A 24,139-nucleotide genomic window follows, 5' to 3' on the forward strand; every position below is an offset into this window, starting at 1 on the left:
TGTTAGAGCGTGTCCGGGGTAACTGTGTGGCGGGGGCCTGTTGTTAGAGCGTGTCCGGGGTAACTGTGTGGCGGAGGCCTGTTATTAGAGCGTGCCCGGGGTTACTGTGTGGCGGAGGCCTGTTATTGGAGGGTGCTCGGGGTTACTGTGTGGCGGAGGCCTGTTAGAGCGTGCCCGGGGTTACTGTGTGGCGGAGGCATGTTATTGGAGGGTGCTCGGGGTTACTGTGTGGCGGAGGCCTGTTATTGGAGGGTGCTCGGGGTTACTGTGTGGCGGAGGCCTGTTATTGGAGGGTGCTCGGGGTTACTGTGTGGCGGAGGCCTGTTATTAGAGGGTGCCCGGGGTTACTCTGTGGCAGAGGCCTGTTACCTGCCCGCTCTCTGTTAGGATATTGGTAGGGGTGAGACAACAGACCGGCGTGAACGCGTCTTGCTCGGCTACACCCAGACTAATCCATCCTGGACTCTCCGCTACATTTGAGAAGATGACAGATGGGGCATCGTGTCTTGTCAGGCAGCTGCGATGTATAAAGTGTGTGGCTGGTTACCCAGCAACTGCAGTGCATCTCCCCCTGGGTTACTCAGCGCACCTTGCTGGAAGTCCAGCACACAATGAGCAGCAGGTGGCTGAGGTTAGACAGTGTGCACTCATGTGGATGGGACCCAGAGCTCCTGCTATCGTCACCCCAGGGTAATGGTATCTGGTCTGCGGCTGTGATATTGTATAGTACAAAGGTCTGCAGATAGCCTGTAATCCAAGTGCCAGCGCTGTGTGTCGTATCTAGTGTGCCATGACTTAGCCATCTATCACCCACATTACCCTGCTTGCCCCAAAAAGGAACACCTGCCTCTGGGACTGCACCCACGGAGTGCCGTGCATGCCCCTACATACCACACCGTGATGCCAGCTGGGGAGGGGCACTGCAGGAGCCGATGTAGATCCGTTGTACCGCCTTAGAATACAGTTCCTGCCTATACTGTATATGCGGAGCTGTTCCCTAGTCGGATGGTTACAGGTGTATGTACAGGGAACAGCTCCGCATATACAGTACTGAGCATTAGTTACAGGTGTATGTACAGGGAACAGCTCCGCATATACAGTACTGAGCATTAGTTACAGGTGTATGTACAGGGAACAGCTCCGCATATACAGTACTGAGCATTAGTTACAGGTGTATGTACAGGGAACAGCTCCGCATATACAGTACTGAGCATTAGTTACAGGTGTATGTACAGGGAACAGCTCCGCATATACAGTACTGAGCATCATTAGGCGGCACACAATATATAGGATAAGAGGAGCACTACATGGAGGGGGGGGGTATACACCTGTAACCATCCGACTATACTGTATCTCCCCCCCCCCCCCCCCCCCTCCATGTAGCGCTCCTCTCATCCTATAACTAATGCTCAGTACTGTATATGCGGAGCTGTTCCCTGTACATACACCTGTAACTAATGCTCAGTACTGTATATGCGGAGCTGTTCCCTGTACATACACCTGTAACTAATGCTCAGTACTGTATATGCGGAGCTGTTCCCTGTACATACACCTGTAACTAATGCTCAGTACTGTATATGCGGAGCTGTTCCCTGTACATACAGTATAGTCGGATGGTTACAGGTGTATCCCCCCCCCCCTCCATGTAGCGCTCCTCTCATCCTATATATTGTGTGCCGCCTACTAATGCTCAGTACTGTATATGCGGAGCTGTTCCCTGTACATACACCTGTAACTAATGCTCAGTACTGTAGGGCACTGTGGGGCGATATTATTGTCTGTTATCCGTCATGTTCCACTATACCCAGACAGGGAATGTGTGCGGCGTGGATGGGCTTGTTCTGCGTGCCACAGGCTATTATTCAGGGGGGTGATGTGAATGCGCCCCTCCATCAATGTTGGTGTCTTACAGGCTTCCCCTCTGTCATTGCAGGAGTTTATCTGTTCCAGATGTGACTCCGGCTTTATTGAAGAAGTAACAGAAGACTCCGGGTAGGTGCAGGCTATACATGTGTAATATTACGCTGTAGTGATGATGCCATACGTAGCTGCTTTATATGTGCGGTCACCTTGCGCGTGACCTGCTGCCAGCCACAGGCAGGTTTGTACGTTGGGGTCTCTGAGGGATGAACCCTTTGACAGCACCAGGATCTGATACATCGGGGTACGTGCGGTCTGGAAGAGGCGTCATGGCGAGCTGAGGTTGGAGGAGCTGCTGTCCCTCGCTCCGTAGAACATAAGTCTCTCCAGAAGTCATGCGTGGGCTCGCTCAGCTGCCTACAGTGCATTCTATAGGCCCTCATTGGGGTCCAGCCGTGGTGACTGCCACGGGAAGCTTGTGTCCTCTTCCAGTCGGCTTTGCTGCACGTGGGATGAGTAAGCTAAACTGCGCACTCCCACGGGAAGCTTGTGTCCTCTTCCAGTCAGCTGTGCTGCACGTGGGATGAGTAAGCTAAACTGCGCACTCCCACGGGAAGCTTGTGTCCCCTTCTAGTTGGCTGTGCTGCACGTGGGATGAGTAAGCTAAACTGCGCACTCCCACGGAAAGCTTGTGTCCTCTTCCAGTCAGCTGTGCTGCACGTGGGATGAGTAAGCTAAACTGCGCACTCCCACGGAAAGCTTGTGTCCTCTTCCAGTCGGCTGTGCTGCACGTGGGATGAGTGAGCTAAACTGCGCACTCCCACGGGAAGCTTGTGTCCCCTTCCAGTCGGCTGTGCTGCACGTGGGATTAGTAAGCTAAACTGCGCACTCCCACGGGAAGCTTGTGTCCTCTTCCAGTCGGCTGTGCTGCACGTGGGATGAGTGAGCTAAACTGCGCACTCCCACGGGAAGCTTGTGTCCTCTTCCAGTCGGCTGCTGCACGTGGGATGAGTAAGCTAAACTGCGCACTCCCACGGGAAGCTTGTGTCCCCTTCTAGTCGGCTGTGCTGCACGTGGGATGAGTAAGCTAAACTGCGCAATCCCACGGAAAGCTTGTGTCCTCTTCCAGTCGACTGTGCTGCACGTGGGATGAGTAAGCTAAACTGCGCACTCCCACGGAAAGCTTGTGTCCTCTTCCAGTCGGCTGTGCTGCACGTGGGATGAGTAAGCTAAACTGCGCACTCCCACGGAAAGCTTGTGTCCTCTTCCAGTCGGCTGTGCTGCACGTGGGATGAGTGAGCTAAACTGTGCACTCCCACGGGAAGCTTGTGTCCTCTTCCAGTCGGCTGTGCTGCACGTGGGATGAGTGAGCTAAACTGCGCACTCCCACGGGAAGCTTGTGTCCCCTTCTAGTCGGCTGTGCTGCACGTGGGATTAGTAAGCTAAACTGCGCACTCCCACGGAAAGCTTGTGTCCTCTTCCAGTCGGCTGTGCTGCACGTGGGATGAGTGAGCTCAACTGCGCACTCCCAAGGGAAGCTTGTGTCCTCTTCCAGTCGGCTGTGCTGCACGTGGGATGAGTGAGCTAAACTGCGCACTCCCACGGGAAGCTTGTGTCCCCTTCTAGTCGGCTGTGCTGCACGTGGGATTAGTAAGCTAAACTGCGCACTCCCACGGAAAGCTTGTGTCCTCTTCCAGTCGGCTGTGCTGCACGTGGGATGAGTGAGCTAAACTGCGCACTCCCACGGAAAGCTTGTGTCCTCTTCCAGTTGACTGTGCTGCACGTGGGATGAGTAAGCTAAACTGCGCAATCCCACGGAAAGCTTGTGTCCTCTTCCAGTCGGCTGTGCTGCACGTGGGATGAGTGAGCTAAACTGCGCACTCCCACGGGAAGCTTGTGTCCTCTTCCAGTCGGCTGTGCTGCACGTGGGATGAGTAAGCTAAACTGCGCACTCCCACGGGAAGCTTGTGTCCCCTTCTAGTCGGCTGTGCTGCACGTGGGATGAGTAAGCTAAACTGCGCACTCCCACGGAAAGCTTGTGTCCTCTTCCAGTCGACTGTGCTGCACGTGGATGAGTAAGCTAAACTGCGCACTCCTAAGGGCCGCTTGTGTCCTCTTCCAGTATGCTGTGCTGCACGTGGGATGAGTAAGCTAAACTGCGCACTCCTAAGGGCCGCATGTGTCCTCTTCCAATCAGCTGTGCTGCACGTGGGATGAGTAAGCTAAACTGCGCACTCCTAAGGGACGCTTGTGTCCTCTTCTAGTCGGCTGTGCTGCACGTGGGATGAGTAAGCTAAACTACGCACTCCCACAGGAAGCTTGTGTCCTCTTCTAGTCGGCTGTGCTGCACGTGGGATGAGTAAGCTAAACTGCGCACTCCCACGGGAAGCTTGTGTCCTCTTCCAGTCGGCTGTGCTGCACGTGGGATGAGTAAGCTAAACTGCGCACTCCCACGGGAAGCTTGTGTCCTCTTCCAGTCAGCTGTGCTGCACCTGGGATGAGTGAGCTAAACTGCGCACTCCCACAGGAAGCTTGTGTCCTCTTCCAGTCGGCTGTGCTGCACGTGGGATGAGTGATCTAAACTGCGCACTCCCGCGGGAAGCTTGTGTCCTCTTCCAGTCGGCTGTGCTGCACGTGGGATGAGTAAGCTAAACTGCACACTCCTAAGGGCCGCTTGTGTCCTCTTCCAGTCTGCTGTGCTGCACGTGGGATGAGTAAGCTAAACTGCGCACTCGGGCCGCTTGTGTCTTCTTCCAGTCGGCTGTGCTGCACATGGGATGAGTGTGCTAAACTGTGCACTCGGGCCGCTTGTGTCCTCTTCCAGTCGGCTGTGCTGCACGTGGGATGAGTAAGCTAAACTGCGCACTCCCACGGGAAGCTTGTGTCCTCTTCCAGTCGGCTGTGCTGCACGTGGGATGAGTACGCTAAACTGCACACTCCTAAGGGCCGCTTGTGTCCCCTTCCAGTTGGCTGTGCTGCACGTGGGATGAGTGAGCTAAACTGCGCACTCCTAAGGGCCGCTTGTGTCCTCTTCCAGTCGGCTGTGCTGCACGTGGGATGAGTACGCTAAACTGCGCACTCCTAAGGGCCGCTTGTGTCCTCTTCCAGTCGGCTGTGCTGCATGGCCAACCAGACGATGGTACATGCAGCACTGTGCATAGTAATGAAGGATGGAACAGTAGTTCCTGCTAGGACATTCGACAGACAGGGCATTTGGGGGAGGGCAGTGCAATTTTGCCCTTTAAAGAGAGGTGTCCTGCTGGTAAGGGGCGCTATTGGGGGCGCATCGGCCATGCTAAAACAGCCTAGCATGAACAGCGACCACTAAATCTTCCTGGTGTGTACCAGCAATTGGGTATGGGCTGGGGCACGGATAAGTTGCCCGTGCTGGCTTTCCTCCCCCCTTCCCTTGGGTGGTCAGGTGTACACTGCAGCACAGGCGGTACTGGCACGGGCTGACAATGTGACCTTTCGCACTGTATAGGAGAGTTCAGTGGTATTTACAGGCATGGTGACCTTTGCCCGGGGAGGAGTTACTCACGGAACACTTTGCCTTGTTTCTGTCTCAGTTTCCTAGATACTGGAGGAAGCACTTTAGACGACAATGGCTCAACACATTTTGCCGAGGTGAGTGGCGCTCCTCTGCGTTTAGTGACGGCTGCTGGGCGAGATGGCAAATGCCTTTGCTGTGGGTGATGTACCTTTGTAGGTTACATGTGGAAATAAAGTATACGATGTAAGTCTGAGAGCATTGTGTATGTTCTGTGGTTCTACTGTCTTGGTCTGTGTGGTTTTGCTAATTCATTCCCTGAGGTGTGTTGCGAGCATAGATCTTCATTAGCTGGGAGGAGGTGGGCAGGGTTCGGCGGCCAGTGACCTTGTGTGACATCATATTTGTAAACAATATAGCGCATGTATAGCGGCGTGATTTAACCCTTTCCTGCCACTCGCCTTCCAGCTCCACCCACTTAGCCGCAGGTAAAGACACGTATTGCCTGCGGCATTGCCTGTACTTGTGCCTGTGCAGTACTGTGATGCTTCTGCATGTCTCCTCCAGCTCTGGGACCATTTAGACCACACAATGTTCTTCCCTGACTTCCGGAATTTCCTGACTACTACCACGTTGGACCAAGACCCCAGAGATGGGGAGAGGCGTCACCAACCCCAACCAGACATCCGGGTGACCCGCCGGCCTCCCAGGCAGCCGATGACCAGGTATCGGTCCCGTGTCAGCTCTCGTCCCGACCGGTCACCCGCCATCGAAGGGTAAGTTCTGTACCGGTTCTTGGGGGGAAATGCCCCACGTTGGTCTATCAGACGTTACCGTTCTGTGTGGAGTCTCTGCTCACCTCCGTGCTGATATTTCCTACCCTGCCATTTGCATTGATACCAGTTGCTTATTTTCCACAGGATCATCCAGCAGATCTTCGCTGGGGTCCTCGCCAACCCCCCCTTACCGGGGTCACCTCACCCGTTCTCCTGGTAAGTGTTGTGCCCGCGCTGCGCTTTGTGTGGCGTGCATGTGGAATATACAGAGGGGGCTGAGTAGCCTTAGAATAAATATGGGTCCCAAAGACTGCGGCGTGTGCAGCCAGAGTAACATTACTATGGCATTAATGTTCCTGTTGTCTGCTGTGACTACCATTATCCGCCAATCTTGTGTCATTAATACCCCCCTCCCCCGAGCAGCTCACAGCTGGTGTGTGGGGCGAGAGGACGCAGGTGCTGGTTACACGGAGCAGATTCAGTTACGTTGGTTCTGCTCCCACCTGCTGCCTGTCCTGTGACCAGACATTACATACAGCAGCTTCCTGATCACGCCATGATACGTGTGTATATATCCCAAGTGTCTGGTCACGTCCCCTTTCCCCATCCTACGTAATATTAGGAATAACATCTGTGGGTGGGGCGATGACAACGAGCTTTCTGTGGGCACCATTAATTCTTCACCTTGTATGTTAGAGGAATGGCAGCGTGTGGCGCTGTGAGGCAGCCCGCCATGCATGTTGCACTGCCCGTCCGTCTGCTGTGGACAGCGATGACCCGTCTGTGTCAGGCTACAATAACATTTGGTTTTGCTTGAAGGAGTGGGATGCTGCACTCCAATCCTGGAGACTACGCCTGGGGACAGAGCGGCTTGGACTCCATAGTCACCCAGGTAATAGCGCTTTCTTCCCCTGTGTTCTGTGTGTCAATGATTCATGGGATCCTTGGTGTTTCAGGCAAAGGTGCGTGTACACGTGACTGCTGTCTGGGTTCCCTAGTGTCTTGGGAAATGATGTGTGATCTGTGTGACCGCTGTCTGGGTTCCCTAGTGTCTCGGAGAAAGGTGCATGTACACGTGTAAAAACAAAAATAAATATACACTTCGGCGCTACTCAGCAGAATTATTAGCAGTATGCCTTGACTTGCTGGATTCTATTCCTCCTAGTTTTCCTAGTTTATGTAACGTCTTAAGGGCACCTACTGACCTTAGGAAAGGTCCCTATGTGCCCGTAGAGGTTTCTTTTATCCTTGCCAGAAAACCACTGGTACTCTCAGCGAACAGCAGAAGGTAAATGGATTACTGACCTTATACACAGGCCCTATGTTCATGTAAAGGTATCTTTGTCCTATTGTTCTCTCAACAAAAAATCGCATCAACTTCACTCAGCATGTAATCTTTAGGAAACACACTCACCTCAGATTGAGGCCCTATGTTCATGGAAAGGTATCTTTAATATGTCCACGTCCAATAATCCCTTTGCAATGAGGCTCAGACGCGTTTCGGGCTCTAGGGTAAGCCCTTTTTCAAGACACCTTGAAAAAGGGCTTACCCTAGAGCCCGAAACGCGTTGGTGAGAGGACTGGACCCACAGCATAGGTGAGACCCTTTACCAATTTTTTCATCTGGTAGACCTCCTCTCAGTATCCGGATACAGGGAGTGAGTTGCTTTTGGGCTCACCTAAGACTGTGTGTATTTTTATTGGATTTCTTTGTATGTTTTTACTTGTATACGTCCTGGAATAAACTATCTTCTGTTTGCTACGGCGATATCTGAGCCTCATTGCAAAGGGATTATTGGACGTGGACATATTAAAGATACCTTTCCATGAACATAGGGCCTCAATCTGAGGTGAGTGTGTTTCCTAAAGATTACATGCTGAGTGAAGTTGATGCGATTTTTTGTTGAGAGAACAATAGGACAAAGATACCTTTACATGAACATAGGGCCTGTGTATAAGGTCAGTAATCCATTTACCTTCTGCTGTTCGCTGAGAGTACCAGTGGTTTTCTGGCAAGGATAAAAGAAACCTCTACGGGCACATAGGGACCTTTCCTAAGGTCAGTAGGTGCCCTTAAGACGTTACATAAACTAGGAAAACCAGGAGGAATAGAATCCAGCAAGTCAAGGCATACTGCTAATAATTCTGCTGAGTAGCGCCGAAGTGTATATTTATTTTTGTTTTTTGAACGTGTACCCAAGGGGAGCTAGTGCCCCACAAATATACACACGGCTGCAACTCTTGGCGCCACCATCCTCTCTATATCTTTCTACTTTTGGCATGTACACGTGTGACCACTGTCTGGGTTCCCTAGTGTCTCTGGGAAAGGTGCGTGTACACGTGACCGCTGTCTGGGTTCCCTAGTGTCTCGGAGAAAGGTGCGTGTACACATGTGCTCTGTGTTTGACCGCTGTCTGGGATCCTTGGTGTTTCAGGTAAAGGTGCGTGTACACGTGACTGCTGTCTGGGTTCCCTAGTGTCTTGGGAAAAGATGTGTGTACACGTGTGATCTGTGTGACCGCTGTCTGGGTTCCCTAGTGTCTCAGGGAAAGGTGCGTGTACACGTGACCGCTGTCTGGGTTCCCTAGTGTCTCGGAGAAAGGTGCGTGTACACATGTGCTCTGTGTTTGACCGCTGTCTGGGATCCTTGGTGTTTCAGGTAAAGGTGCGTGTACACGTGACTGCTGTCTGGGTTCCCTAGTGTCTTGGGAAAAGATGTGTGTACACGTGTGATCTGTGTGACCGCTGTCTGGGTTCCCTAGTGTCTCAGGGAAAGGTGCGTGTACACGTGTGATCTGTGTATGACCGCTGCCTGGGTTCCTTGTTGTCTTGGGTAAAGGTACGTGTCCACGTGTGATATGTGTATGACCGCTGCCTGGGTTCCTTGTTGTCTTGGGTAAAGGTACGTGTACACGTGTGATCTGTGTATGACCGCTGCCCGGGTTCCTTGTTGTCTTGGGTAAAGGTACGTGTCCACGTGTGATATGTGTATGACCGCTGCCTGGGTTCCTTGTTGTCTTGGGTAAAGGTACGTGTACACGTGTGAATTGTGTGTTACTGCTGCCTGGGTTCCTTGGTGTCTCGGGTAAATGTGCGTGTACACGTGTGATCTGTGTATGACCGCTGTCTGGGTTCCTCAGTCTCTACGGTAAAGGTGAATATACATGTATGATCTATATAGGAACAGTGTCTAAGCACTGGGGTAAAGGATACTTGGTATAGGGGACTTTCAACATCATCCATACAGATGTCCTATACCAAGGTGTTCGGTACCGAGTTAGGATACAAATAGTGCAACAATTGGCTGCACTGCAGGTGGGGCAGATGTAACATGCACAGAGTGAGTCAGATCGGGTGGGGGGGGACCCAATTCTCCTGTAAACCGCCCGGCAGCTCCCCGGGAGGCTCACATACAATTTGGCACTTGATGAGCCAATTCTTACATGTGATAAAGCGCTTGCGATTTATCACATGTCGGGGGGAGTAGGGGGCGGGCGGTGAGGTGCAAGGGGCGGCGGTGCTCTCATCAGGGGGAGCAGTGGGGAACGGCCAGTCATTTGACAGGTTTTAAAAATCTAATACCCGCCACTGCACGTCCCGCAGCGCTGCTGAATGAGAGACTGTGATCATCACACCGCCGGCCAGGTCAGCGCCGCCAGCCAAGCGCTCAGGGACCCGCTGCCTGTCCCACTGCTCCCCCAGTCAGTCTGCATGCATGTGCCTGTCAGGTGGGCAGGCATATGCATACAGGGACGTGATCGTACAAGCTGACCGTCCGACCTCCCTGATCCGGTCCGATGCGCACGGGACCGCTCATCGGATCAGATGTCACACACCGGCGATTTTGGGCCGATTTCACCTGGTTATTGGCCCAAAGTGCCGAAATGGGATGAAATCGTCCCAAAATCGCATAGTGTATGGGGGCCTTAAGAATTAACCCCTTCCTGACAGAGCCAGTTTTTGCGTTCCTGACAGAGCCATTTTTTTCAAATCTGACATGTTTCACTTAAGTGGGGATAACTTTTTTATGCTTTTACTTATCCCAGTGATTTTGAGATTGTTTTCTCGTGACACATTGTACTTCAAGTTAGTGGTAAATTTGGGTCGATACAGTCTGTGTTTTTTTGTGAAAAATACCAAAATGTCGTGAAAAAATGGAAAATTTTGCAAAATGTCACATTTTCTGCTTGTGAGACAAATAAACATACCACTCAAAATAGTTAATAACTAACAAAGACCATATGTCTACTTTATGTTGCAATCATTATTTCAACCTCCTTTTCATTTTTTTGGACACTAGGAGGCTTCAAATATGAATAGCAAATTCTAAAATTTTCAAGAAAATTTCAAACTCTGATTTTTTTAGGGACCAGGTCAGTTATGATGTGACTTTGAGTGACTTGTATGTGAGACACCCCCATAAATGATGCCATTTCAAAAACTGCACCCCTCACAGTATTCAAAACAGCATTTTGGAAGTTTGTTAACCCTTTAGGTGTTTCACAGGAATTAAAAGAAAGTGTAGGTGAAATTTCAAAATTTCATTTTTTTTGCAGATTTGCAATTTTAATACATTTTTCTAAGGAACACAGTAGATTTTACTAGAGAAATGTGACTAAAAATTGATTCCCCCAATTCTTTGGTTTTCATAAATATCCTATATGTGGCCCTAGTGTGCACGGTGACCAAACCACAGGCTTCATAATAGAAGGAGCACCTACTTGATTTTGGAGCCTCCTTTTTATGAGATTATTTTTTAGGCACAATGTAGGTTTCTAGGCACCATAAGATGCTAAAAGTTAGGTACCCCCCCACAAGTGACCCCATTTTGCAAACTACACCCTTCAGGGAATTCATCTAGGGGTATAGTGTACATTTCAAACCCCCAGGGGTTTCACCAATTGTGGTACAACTGGGCAGTGAAAATGAAAAAAAATAATGTTTCATTTTCACAGCTCAGTTGTATCAAAATTGGTGAAACCCCGGGGGGTTTGAAATGTACACTATACCCCTTGATGAATTCCCTGAAGGGTGTAGTTTGCAAAATGGGGTCACTTGTGGGGGGGTTCCACTGTATGGGTGTTTCGGGGGTCATTCAACCAGAATCTGTGCTGCAAAATCCAAAAATCACTCCTTCCCTTCTGAGTCCTGCCATGCACCCAACTGGTATTTTTTGGTCACACATGAGGCATTGCCGTACTCGGGAGAAATTGGGGCACAGATTTTGGGGTGCTTTGTCTCCTTCATTCCTTGTGAAAATGAAAAATGTTGAGCCAGATCTGCATTTTTGTGTAAAAAAATGTAATTTTTTACAGAAAAATGCAGTTCTGGCTCAAAATTTTTTATTTTCACAAGGAATGAAGGAGACAAAGCACCCCAAAATCTGTGCCCCAATTTCTCCCGAGTATGGCAATGCCTCACGTGTGACCAAAAAATACCAGTTGGGTGCATGGCAGGACTCAGAAGGGAAGGAGTGATTTTTGGTGGTGGAATGAATGGTGGGTGCTATGTCGCATTAGCAAGACCCCCGAAGCACCAATACAGTGGAACCCCCCCACAAGTGACCCCATTTTAGTCACCAGCTTTGGGAGGGGGGCTGGCGCTGCGGCTGGCGGGGGGGTGGGAGGGGTGCTGGTGCTGCGGCAGCCGGGTGGGTGGGAGGGAGGGGGGCTGCCGGGTGGGAGGGCTGGCGATCGGTGGTAATCGGTGCGGTATATACACACACACACACACACACACACACACACACACACACACACACACATATGTGTGTGTGTGTATATATGTGTATAATATATTTTTTTTCAGTGCATATATTTCATTTTTAACTTTTTCTGCAGCTTGATGCTGCTGCTGCGGGGGGAGGGGGGAGGAGGGCAGCGCTGCGGGGGGGAGGGGGGAGGAGGGCAGCGCTGCGTGCGCTCCAGACGCTCCGGGGGAGCTGCTGCTGCTGCCGGGTGAGTGCCCGGCGGGTTCGAGGGGGGGCTGCACATCGGTGGTGATCGGTGCTGTACTTGACAGCACCGATCACCACCGATCCCTGTGTTACCGAGCGGCTTAGCCGCCGGTAACACAGGAAACGCTGTGAATGGCTGTTCAGATTTGAACAGCCAATCACAGCGATCGCCGACCGGGGGGGCACCCCTGCCCCCCCTGGGCGGCGAGGGGGGATGTCTGCTGTCAGGGACAGCAGACATCACCTAACTGTCACTGCGTCTCTAGACGCAGTGACAGTTAGAAGTCATGACGTACATGTACGTCAAATGTCGGGAAGGGGTTAAGCAGTCAGTATTTACTCTGCACAGACACAAAATAAATCACCCAAATCTAACTCTCTCTGCACCTGTTACATCTGCCCCACCTGCAGTGCAGCATGGTTTTGTCCATTTTGTGAACAAGTTTGCCCTGCGATCAGGTCTGGATTTGGCCCACTGTGCTGGGGCATTCTGCCAAGAAAATGATTTCTCTCATCAATGAGAGAGATGGCGTCCAAGCGTTCACCATTCCTCTCTCCTGGCTGGTCTATATCTCAGTGCTGAAATACAGACCACAGTGTGCTAGAGCCCCCAGAGGCGAGTGGGACATGATTCTGTTGTGTCTCGGGGTATCGGCATGCTCCGTTATTTATGATCCTGTCTTTCACAGCTCTTGGGCCAACTGGAAAACACGGGGCCCCCTCCGGCAGACAAGGATAAGATCTCGTCCCTCCCGACTGTCACAGTAACTCAGGAGCAAGTGGGTGAGTCTGGCTGGTCCGTCTCCGCATTCTATGGCAGGGCCTGTCTCTTACATCCTAGCCATTTATGGATGAGTGTGACCCCCCCCCCCCTCTTTTCCGCTCCACTATGTAATTGGTGTTCTATTTTCTGCCTGATTTCCCCTCTCCTCGGGGGTTACCCTCCGTGCCCTGACCTTTTGGACTGCTGACCCCAGGCCTCGTCCTAAACTGCCGGTTGATGGGCCTCTTCTGTTTCAGATCTGGGTCTGGAGTGTCCGGTGTGTAAGGAGGACTACGCTGTATCAGAGCAGGTCAGACAGCTGCCCTGCAATCACTTCTTCCATGGAGACTGTATTGTGCCTTGGCTGGAAATGGTAAGAGCTTATTCTGCTTTCATGGAACGGTTAAACATTCCCAGCACGTTTACCCTGACAGCGACCGTACCCAATGCCGATTGTGTTCCAAGCCCCAGTCCCTTGTAATTAGGGATGCTCAATCCCGGGATTGGCATCCCTAAAAGAAAACTGCCCCTGAGCCCCACATTTACTTACATTAGGGGAGGGGGCGGCAGCGGGTATGACACTTGGGACCCTGCATACTGCGGTGAGAGGGTTCCGGCGCTGGAGGTGCGGCGCTGCGGCCTGCGCAGCGTGACCTATGACCTAATCACGCTGCGCAAGCCGCACGCCGGGTCGGGAACAGCCGGGCAGTGTCCGAGACGGTGCTCAGACGCTGCCTAGCATTAGACTGTGCATGCGCATCTTGGGGCCAGATCCCGGGATTGGCCACCCTACTTGTAATTGTCCATGGTCTCCGTCATCCTGTAGATCCGGCATTCCCACCCACGGTCCTTAAGGCACACCAAGAGTGCAGGTTCTAGTTATATCCAGGCTTTAGCACAGGTGACTTAATTAGTACCTGAGGGATTCTGATTAAACCGTCTGTGCTCAAGCCTGGATATCTGAAGACCTGCACTGTTGGTGTGCCTTGAGGACCGTGGTTGGGAATGCCTGCTGTAGAGTGTTCTGAGCAGGGTCAAAATCACCCTATGGCTGGTTCTGCGTAGGATTGAGGAGCCAGCACCAGGTAAATGGTCATGCGTTGGGTTAGAAGCCCCGGTGACTGGTTATGTATTGGGTAGGAGGCCCGGGTAACTGGCTAGTGGTTGTGTGTTGGGTCAGAGGCCCTGGGGGCTGCTTAGTGGTTGTGTGTTGTGTTGGAAGCCCTGTGGCTGTGTGTTGGAAGCCCCGATGACTAGATAGTGGTAGTGTGTTATGTTGGAAGCACTGGTGGTTGTGTGTTTGGGTCGGAAGTCCCAGTGGCTTTTATATGGTTGTGTATTAGCGTGGAGGCCACAGAGCCTGGTTATTGGTCTTGCATTGTATTGGAGACCCTGGTTCCCATTATATGGTTCTGTGTCCCAGTTGATTGTGTAGTGTTTGAGGCTGCAGTGTCCTCTTGGTGGTGGGACCTCTGTTCCTGCATCTTGTATTTACCTGTCTCTTCCTCGCTGTCTGTCCACAGCATGATACCTGCCCAGTCTGCCGAAAGAGTTTGAATGGCGAGGACTCCACGCGACAGACGCCCAGCTCTGATGCCTCCGCCAGCAACAGCTACAGCAGTGACAGCCAAGTGCATGACCGATGGACCTTCTGAAGGCCCCAGGCCAGCCATTCCTGCAGCTTGTACAGTGTATGAGGACAGGCAGACCCCTGGCGGTCACCACAAATCACCTACTCAGCATCCACGGAATGAAGGGACCCAACACACTGACCGTTGCTAGGCGTTCTTAACATCCAGAAAAAAAAAGAAAGAAAAAACTTCATTTTTTTCCCCCCGTAAGCAGCGACTACTTGTCCTTTTAGCCCCTGAATAGTGGAATTCTGTGATTCTGCCTCTGATAATAACTGGGCCCCGGTGTAACCCCAGATGAGGCCCAAGGTCCCTGAGGAGCCTGGAACCTTCTCAGCCAACCAATCAGAGACCAAAAATGAGAGCACCTCTGTTGCTATTGGTTGGTTAAACACACATGATCTGCTCATTATGTGCGCTAGAAGAGGGTAAAATGTCATCCTCATATCGCTCCAAATAGGACTTAGTGACTGGACAGTGAACTCTCAACTGTTCCCCCTTCATGACCCCCGTTACCGCTTGCCTCCGCGGACATGAATTTTGAGGCCTTGGTTTTCTGTTTTTTTTTTTTTTTTTTTCGGTCGCATAATTTAGCCCCTCTTTCCCAATTTTTACCCCATTTCAATTTTCCTTTGGCCGGTTGTTGGGGATATTGAAGTGGTTCTCTGGGAGCAGGTTGGCAGAAATCTATAACATTAAATAATTGTAAATTCCGATAAATATGATCATATACCCAGAAACACGGTGTGTGTCAGACTTGATTCTTCTGTCCATCGGGCAGCAGTTCCTGCTCTCCGGGGGCCGGAATAGCGCTTGCATCATGGCATGTGCGCTTACCGGTCACGGTGAATGGGTCCATGGAAGTCTGTCCCCAGCCGCACGTGTGAAAATAAGGCTGTGACCATACAAGTGTGTGGGAAGGCTCCATACAGCACGTACAGGTGGTCCATGGTTGCAGCTCTCCCTACACCCGTACAGGAAGCTGGTGACCACCGGGAACGGGAGGGGGCGGCCACCGTGCTGTTTTAAAGGATATTTATTTTTCAACAAATATGACGTGTAAATTTATATTTTTATGATTTTTTTTGGTAAAACTGGAAACTGCTCAACAATGGTGAGTTCCTGGCAATGTGCGGCACATCTTCCCCTAATGTATAACCAGGTTATTATTAAAGCATAATAAACGTGTGAAACGGTCTGTCATTGCTGCACGCTGATCCGGATACGTCAGTTATGAGGGAGGATGCATCCGTGGGGCATCGCTTCAGTCACCACATATATATAGATCTGTTTTACTAGTGCAAGCTGCTGTTTCTGGCCAGCAGTAGGCAATGTGTGCCACTCCACCTGCTGCGAAACTACATAACCCAGCATGCCCTGCCTGATCAAATTTGGCACAGCTTGCTGGTGTTTTCAGTATCCCAGCGGCTGGGCTGCCACCTCCTTTTCTAGGCCATTAGAATACTACAGACCGAAAGACAGGAAGTGTGGGGTGTGCAGAGAGACAGACAGGAAGTGCATACCTCCCAACTGTCCCGATTCCGTCGGGACAGTCCCGATTTTCGGGTCCTGTCCCGACGTCCCACCCGCGGCAGGCATTGTCCCGCTGCGGGGGGGTGGCAGTTGGGAGACCCCCCAATGTAGTAGAATAGACGCTGTGCGCATGCGCACAGCGTCTATTCTCGTATGAAAATGAGGTTGCGGCTAATTAGCATAAGCCGCGCCCTCATTTGCATACGCCACGCCCCCTTTTCGGGCGCTCGCGCGGCGAAAGAAAAGTTGGGAGGTATGGAAGTGTGGGGTGTGCAGAGAGACAGACAGGAAGTGTGGGGTGTGCAGAGAGACAGACAGGAAGTGTGGGGTGTGCAGAGAGACAGACAGGAAGTGTGGGGTGTGCAGAGAGACAGACAGGAAGTGTGGGGTGTGCAGAGAGACAGACAGGAAGTGTGGGGTGTGCAGAGAGACAGACAGGAAGTGTGGGGTGTGCAGAGAGGGAGAGACCTATTTCCCTCTTCATTACAGCTGATGATACATTGCCAACTTGTGGCGGATGTTTCTGCACTGTGCAGCTCTCATGTAGCACTACAGTGCACCCTACTTACATTTATCACTGATAGGCGCTTGTTAATGCCACATGTGTGACTGTTTATGGTAACTGGCCCCTAGGACAGCCATTACGCCTTTATAGAGAGATGCTAGGGGCTCTTCCACACGTTCATCAGAAATGCAAATGTAGCCGCAATGAGGGGGTTACAGAAAGCATGATTTGCCTTCCATGTGTAACGCACACTGTTATGTTTTATTAACCCCAGAGTGGCCAGAATCCTTTTTGTATGTGTTACATTTAATATAAGCATTGCATTCTAATGTTGTCCAATGTGCGTTTGCCATGCAGTGGGAATATTTACCCCTTTATATCACACGTGTGTTATAGAAATGTGCATATTGGAGAATATAGGACACCTTTTTGTACAGGTGAAAGGATTTGGGGACGTATTTATCAAACAAAGTCTTTGAGCTACTGTTTTGTTTTCCGGAGAGAGGGGATCATTCGGGATCCCTCCCCGCTAGCACATAGATTACACATGTTCATTATGGTCCCCAGGTCGGCGCCATGAGCTAAAATCTCATTGGCTACCATTACTGCTAACTAGAGGTTTTCTGAGCTCCTGTTCTGATGACTTGTCATCTTTTCTCATTGCTGTGATATAAATGTGTGGCTGCATATGGCGGTCAGTCTGTACTGTAGTCCCTGTGGTCTCATTCTTCAGTTCTTTCGCAGCATAGGCTCACATGACATGCAGATTGCTATAACTGAGGTACTAGTTACATCACAGGAGGGCTGTTGGGGTGCCATGAGGGCAGAGAACCACTGTCGTAGACGTCTGTGCGGAACCGTTGTCCTATATAATCCTGCTTATGTCTATAAAATCCCTGCCTGTGATCTTCTGATCTCCAGCCTTGCCGCCATTACTTGGATTATCCTGTGTGGTTTAGATGCGGCACTCATATTAGTGCCTAACCAATGGATCTGCTGCGTTTCATTTATATATTGGTTTAGCCCCAAAAAAGGGGGCACTGATTCCTCGCGGCTCAGCAATGTTAAACATTAGTGACGCTATCCTAATACTGAACCTCGGCCACACAAAAGGGACCTTTCAGATCAGCCAAACCCACCCATGGCAGGACCACCTTTCCCAGCGATGTCCCCGGAGTAATCTGGACAGTCATGGTCTGACGCTAGTAGCTGAAAAATGTATTCTTCTTCTGGAAATATCTGACTGAGGTCCAGAAGTTCCATCATCCTTGGGGCTTTGTACAGCTGGGTGTCCATGTTTAACATAACCAGGATGTGTAAGTACAAAGAGGCCAAGACTTTGGGGAGATGTGATCCCCTCCCGAAGCAGAACATCGCTCACATGTACCAGTTAGGGTCCCCAATAGGTGGTTACATAATCTCTGTGCTGTCTGCGGATCCTTGGCTTGTATGATCATATATGACCAAAGCTGGGAAGACTTGTCCACTCGTCCTCCAGGATCAGGTAAGGTTCAGTGCGCCAGTGTGGTGCTGCAGCAGCTGTGTCACACATACCCATACAGTATGTGTGTTGTGTGTAGTCACGTTCATGCAGTGTGGCAGTACAAGTAGTATTGTATAGTAACACACTATGGAGAGTACTTTTTTATGAGTAAATTGCATGCTCTTAATTTGAAGAAGTCCATCTCCTAGAGGAGCATTAAAGGGGGCCTTTGGTTACGTGTCCAATTTCCTGAACCCCTTAACTGTATTTCGGTCCATAGGCTTATAACCGTATTGCACCAATGTGATTCGTCTGTTTCCTGTCCATTGCAGATCTCTGGTTAGTGCTGTGTAACGCTTTATGTACTCCCTGGATGGCTTCTGTGGGTCCTAGGGTAGGTGTGGGCAATAAGCAGCCCGCCTGGTGCTGTGGCACTGCACATCTCAGCATGAACTGCCAGAGTTTTGCTATACTGTATGCATATTAATACAGGGCATGCTGCGATTTGTAGTTCACCCCTGATCTAGTGCTAGACCAGGCAGCGGTGCTGTCTGGAAGTTGTCTAATCCTGTGTGACTTCTGTGCTTGCCCCCCTGTTGTCATTCTGGGGTTTAAGATTGGTGTAGGAGCTCTGCGTACCTGGATGGGGGTTTCCACAAAAACAAAATGTCATCACCAGTGTGCTTATTGGGAACCTTCCTCCTAGGACTGTTGGTTTGCTTCAGGCAGAGCAGACTCATAAGGTGTGTACACACGGTCGGTTAGGCTTGCTATTGATCCTGATGCAATCAGATCACATCGGGATCAAATCGTACGGCAACCCCCCCCCCCCCCCCCCCGCCCCCGACTTGCGTGCAATTTGGACGATATAGTGCAGACCTGCACTATAGTCAATGCAGCCCTGTCTATGTCTGTTGCCGCTTCCACGTTGTTCTCCTCTAGGTAACATTGGACCTGGCTGTAATTTTCACGTAAACAATATTATGGAACGTAGGAGATCTGCGGTTTCCAGGTAAGTGCCAGTGGGTTAGTTGTATGTCTGGGTGGTGAAATGCGTTAAAGGAATTTTTAGTGATGTCACTGCTGTCTGATGTGACATTTTCCTTCCAGTCTCTATACCGCACGCAGCATAAGAGTCCTAGGTACTGTACCACGCCACTTCGCTAGCTGAAAATGCATCTTGGTCGCATCGCAATGTGTTTCTAGAACATTGCAGCACTGTGTGTACAGATCAGAGACTGAGTCGCACACACATACAAGTATCACATCTTATTTCTCAACGCAGTCTCCTGGTGAGTCTTGTTCGCTATAATCGGGGTTTAGCCTCTGTCATTGTGCTGCGGGAAGTAGCAAAATCTATGTTGATAATTTAATTAGGAAGTGTGGAAGTCTAGGTACACACACGCCATTTTGTGATAGTATGGCCGCCATTTTGGTTCGCAGAGTTGCGCAAATAAAGTTTCCATACCCGAGTATGTGTGACAATGTGGACCAGAAGAGTAGACATACTATCACACATAAATTCATAATAACACACTTACACGAAAGGAAATATAGTTAAAAGGTTTAGAACGCCACACATAGCTTAGTTAGCCCTGCACACATCTGTCTGTATCGTGTTTAGTATCGTTCCGCTCAGCTCATCATGCAAAGTATTCCGGTCATTGCGAATATTTCGCAATGTACACTGTCCGATAGTTATGGACATAATCCATATTCCAGAGACAGTTTCTGTTGTAAGTAGTTAACAAAGGAAACTAGCTCAAACCGGTTCTTATCCTTGCTGACGCCGAAACCACCAAACAAAGGACTCTTAAAGTTCCCTCCCCTGCACCTGGTCAGACCAGGTACAGCGTCTAACCTCCAATCACAGTGGACCGGACATATGATCTCTGGCCAATGAGAATGGCCTTTTGACCTCCCCCTTCTGACCCTATAAGATATGCGACCCAGAGCAGCCAGGGTCTCTTCGGCACAACTACTTTCCCTGGACCTTCCTACCGGACTATCGCTCATTCCTGAACGATAGTGAGCTCTGACCGGACTGCTTTTCACATACTAGATGACCACGGTAAACGGTTGCATTTTCACGGTATTTATTCTTAAAGTATTGTTGGCTGATTGTGTTTTGTATTTGTATTCTTTCCCCTTAGCAGAGTTTGTTTAGTATTCATTGTTATTGTATTGTATCACTTGTTATACCTGTTTATTCTTATTTCTGTAACCCCCTTTTGTCCATTAGGGACTTTAATACAATCTTTTTACGGAGTTCTAACCTCCTTACTTCTATTCAGTGGTCGTGTCTAGTTATTCGCATAATAGCGATAAGGTACATTAAGGACTCTGTCCTTACATTGCGGACTCTGTCCTTTAAGGTATATTCGCACAATTGGAGACAAAGTCCTGCGAAAGGATCTCTTATTAAGGTATCGGTTCTTGGTGTATAACATACAATAGACTGTACGCTGCGCTGCGCTACGTTTTGTTCGCACGCAGTTAGGTATAACGGGTAAGCAGGTTACGGACACATTACGTAACCTGCGCTTTCCACTTATTGTCTCCTTGGTCATATCATATCAACATTAACAATTGGGGTGCTCGCCCGGTCGTTTCACAGTCCAGAACTCAGTACCAGGCGTGCGACTCGACCTATACCAGCAAAAGGGTGGAAGTATTTATTTGTTTCCATTGCTGGATAGGCCGAGTCCGCGGCGGTGCGGGGTTCGGGAAGTGCTAGCGCTGAACCCGGAGTACAATAAGTGAAAGCCACATGTTTTAAAGCATATCATACCTAAGTGTTTAGTAAACTGTACTTCTGCCTGCCACAAGTAGTTTAACGGGGTATAGTGTCTTGGGCTGCTTGTTTATTATAGTATATGTACCACGTGCGATAAGGTTCGCACACGTGGAATCTGTGTTTATTATAGTACATAGAGGATCCCCTCTGTGCAAAACTATAATTGTTTATTGTTAGCTACCGCAAAAACAGGGACTCCGCCACGTGGCGACAAGTCCTGGGCCTTTTGCAGTAACGTAAAGCGTCTATTGTGTATTACGCAAGGTGCGCGCGCACGTGCCCACATCGGGAAAGTTTCGCATCTTTGTACGTGGTTTACGGATTAAGTGCGGGATTTATTTCGCATCTTGATACGTAACTCTCGGACAGAGTTAAGGGATTTATTCCACATTTAGGCGCAATTACTGCGTATAGCGAAACCCGAGCGCAACCTTGCAAATACACTATAGAACACGTGGGTGGCCGATTCATCGGCGGCCTGTGAACAAGCGCACGTACACACGTGGCTGTTCATTGGTACTGCACACGCAGCACACATAGGAAGAAGTGAACAGTATTTAAACCACTAGCTTTATTTAAACAGTATAGTAATATACTGCGAATGAAGCGGTGATTTAAGAAAAGAAAATAAGGTTTTCTTTTTGTTCATTTTCTCATAAGCAAGCAACTCAAGCATTATTTTAATAGATTCCTATAGCTTATTATAAGGGATTTATACCTGCATAAGAATCTAGTGAAAAGCTACCGGCCTGGGAAAAATTTTCTGTACAGAAATATTTCAAAAATAAGCATAAGACCTAGGTGTAAATAGCGCCCAGTGTGAAAAAGAACTGAGGCGGACGGGTGTGGGACGGACACAACCCAAGCGCAGTGTAATAGGACAGGTCCAGTTAGGACAGGGTGTACGTGCCGACGTACACATAGGAACTGCCCCTTCAGTGGAATTAATTCCGCTAGGAGGGTACAAGAAGATATATCGGAACGCACTTGTTTCCGATTAGCTACTTTAGAAATCCGATTTTTGGGGGTATAGGAAAACAAGTTTGTTATACCCTGGAAAAATTGTGCCGCATCAAGCAAGTTGGCTAGAAGTTCGCTGCTAGTTGAGAGCTTGGTGATTGAGTATAATACCTCGTATCCTTCGCACCTGCTTGACTGTGGGATGTTCTAGGAAGCTGTAGAAGTGAGTGTTTGGGGAGCTCTCAGATAAGTAATAACCCACCGATATCTATTAAGCTGTGAACGTTTATTCCTGTAACTATGGGTAATAACGGGTCACGCTGTGATAACGTGCAAGATAGGGAGGAAGCAAGCCGGCCAAGAGGATCGGCTGCTTTTATTATGTGCAGGAAGCACGGTGAACTCGCAGTTGTTTACCAAAATAAATGGAGAAAAATGACACAAGGCAGCAAGTTAGAATTTCCCAGTGTTGGTAGCTTCGATCCAGAAATCTTATCGGCAGTAAAAGATGAAATATGCCTACTCTCCAGTCGTAAGGAGAGAGTGAAGCATATAAATATTCTTAAATTGTGGCAGAAGGAAGGACAGGAACAATGGGGAGCCAGAGGTCTGGCAATACCTGATGCAATCAGCCACAATAAAAATGCAAATGCAACCGCTGCCACACTAGAATCAGCTCCCCCACCCCCATATGTGCCGAAGGGGTTAATGTCTCATAAGAAAGACCTAAGTAATAATGTACCTGTTACTAACTTGTACCCTGTTTTATCCCCTTACAAGGAAACCCGAGAGGAAAACGAGCAGCTGTTGGCACTGGCCGTCTCTCATGCAATTAATATGATTGAGGGAAAAGCTCAACCCGCTGTTGAGGCCCCAGCACAGGAGGAGGAGACGGCTGATGCCAACAGCATAGTATTGGACTCAGGTAATGATGCACCACACAGCACAGACACAAATGACTCCCAAGCAGGTCCCAGTAATGCGAATGTGGTACAAACATACCCTGTACGCACACTGGAGGTTCCCTATGGTAAGGCAGACAGAGAGGGTGTGATACCTACCAGAAAGATGACCATGCTAAACCCAGGGACACGGTTAGAGCTGCGGTCCATCATTACAGATTTCCCTGATCCTAGGAAAGATCTGGCAGTGTGCCGGAAATTTGTAAGGGATCTAGGAAACTCTGATGAGCCCACCAACAAGGATTGGAGAATCATGTTGAGGGCCTGTCTCCCCACTCACATTGACATCCCGAAATTCATTCAGGATAGTGGATTGAAAGTGGACAAGGAGATAAATGATGAGATCAACCAGGAGAATATACGCCTGATTAACTTACAGTTGGGAGTATATTTTCCTGCGGCAGTAGAATATAGCAAGATTTTCACCATCAAACAGAAAGATGGCGAAACTGCTGCTGATTTATTTTACAAAAGCCTTACTGGAGGTATCAAAGTACACTGGTGTCTCCGAGCCTAAGGACGACCCCCACCTGAGGGAGATGATTGTCTCTGTGCTGGTGGAAGGGCTTAGGGAAAACCTGAGAGCCAGAGTCCAAACCTCTTTCCCAAATTGGCGTGGAATGACAGTGGATGCCCTACGGGAATCTGCTGTGGACCACGACCGCAACATTAAGAAGCACAGGGAACTGCAAACTGACAAACTGATGATGGTTAGCATCCAAGCCCTTACTAATGCCCCAAACAAAGCTGCATACCAACAACGAAACACCAGGGAAACAGGTAGAAAGCCAATTATCTGTTACAACTGCAATAAGGAGGGACACATTGCAGCTCAGTGTAGGTTCGGAAACCACAGGAGTTATCAGACACATAAGCGAGAATGGGAATCTCACAAAGGTGAGACACGGAGATACCCAGCCCCTAGACAATGGGAGGAGACAGACAGGTCACGCAACATGCCTCCTCCCCATCTGATGGCTGACACTGTGCTAAGGGCAACCCAGGTCAGACCATAGGAAACAGGTCATACCTGTATCCTACAGCCAGTTAGACTAACACAACACCTTGGAGAGGAACCTCAGGTGAAGGTTGATATAGCTGGAGTAAGACAAACCTTTTTGGTTGATACAGGGGCGGCCAGATCTGTTCTCAACACTCCTCTTCACTTGGGTTTCACTAACCAATCAGTAGCGGCAATTGGGGTAACAGGAAAAATACAACATTACCCACTGACGAAACCAGCGGAGGTTACAATCGGGCCTCTGCATACCAAACACTCTTTTCTGTTGGCTGCAGCGGCCCCGACTAACCTCCTGGGTAGAGATTTACTATGCAAAATGGGATGTGTCATCTATTGCACCCCCGATGGGGTATTTCTGGACACTCCTAGAAATCTTACACAAGAAGTGCAAGATATGCTGGA

General features: G+C 49.7%; 1 protein-coding gene across 1 annotated transcript in view; it reads left to right on the forward strand.

Annotated features, from left to right (window-relative positions):
• Window positions 1-15,216, forward strand: part of RNF115 (ring finger protein 115) — a 22,893-nt gene extending 7,677 nt beyond the window's left edge. The window contains exons 2-9 of the mRNA XM_083167358.1: window positions 1,934-1,992; window positions 5,430-5,487; window positions 5,918-6,126; window positions 6,271-6,342; window positions 6,946-7,018; window positions 12,772-12,865; window positions 13,103-13,218; window positions 14,369-15,216. Of these exons, the coding sequence (XP_083023484.1) occupies window positions 1,934-1,992; window positions 5,430-5,487; window positions 5,918-6,126; window positions 6,271-6,342; window positions 6,946-7,018; window positions 12,772-12,865; window positions 13,103-13,218; window positions 14,369-14,500 (813 nt within the window). The 3' untranslated portion in view covers window positions 14,501-15,216. The remainder of the gene's footprint in view (window positions 1-1,933; window positions 1,993-5,429; window positions 5,488-5,917; window positions 6,127-6,270; window positions 6,343-6,945; window positions 7,019-12,771; window positions 12,866-13,102; window positions 13,219-14,368) is intronic.
• Window positions 15,217-24,139: the final 8,923 nt, after the last annotated feature.

The sequence above is a fragment of the Crinia signifera genome, chromosome 12 (genome assembly GCF_055691185.1).
Source record: "Crinia signifera chromosome 12, ASM5569118v1, whole genome shotgun sequence".
NCBI lineage: Eukaryota > Metazoa > Chordata > Amphibia > Anura > Myobatrachidae > Crinia > Crinia signifera.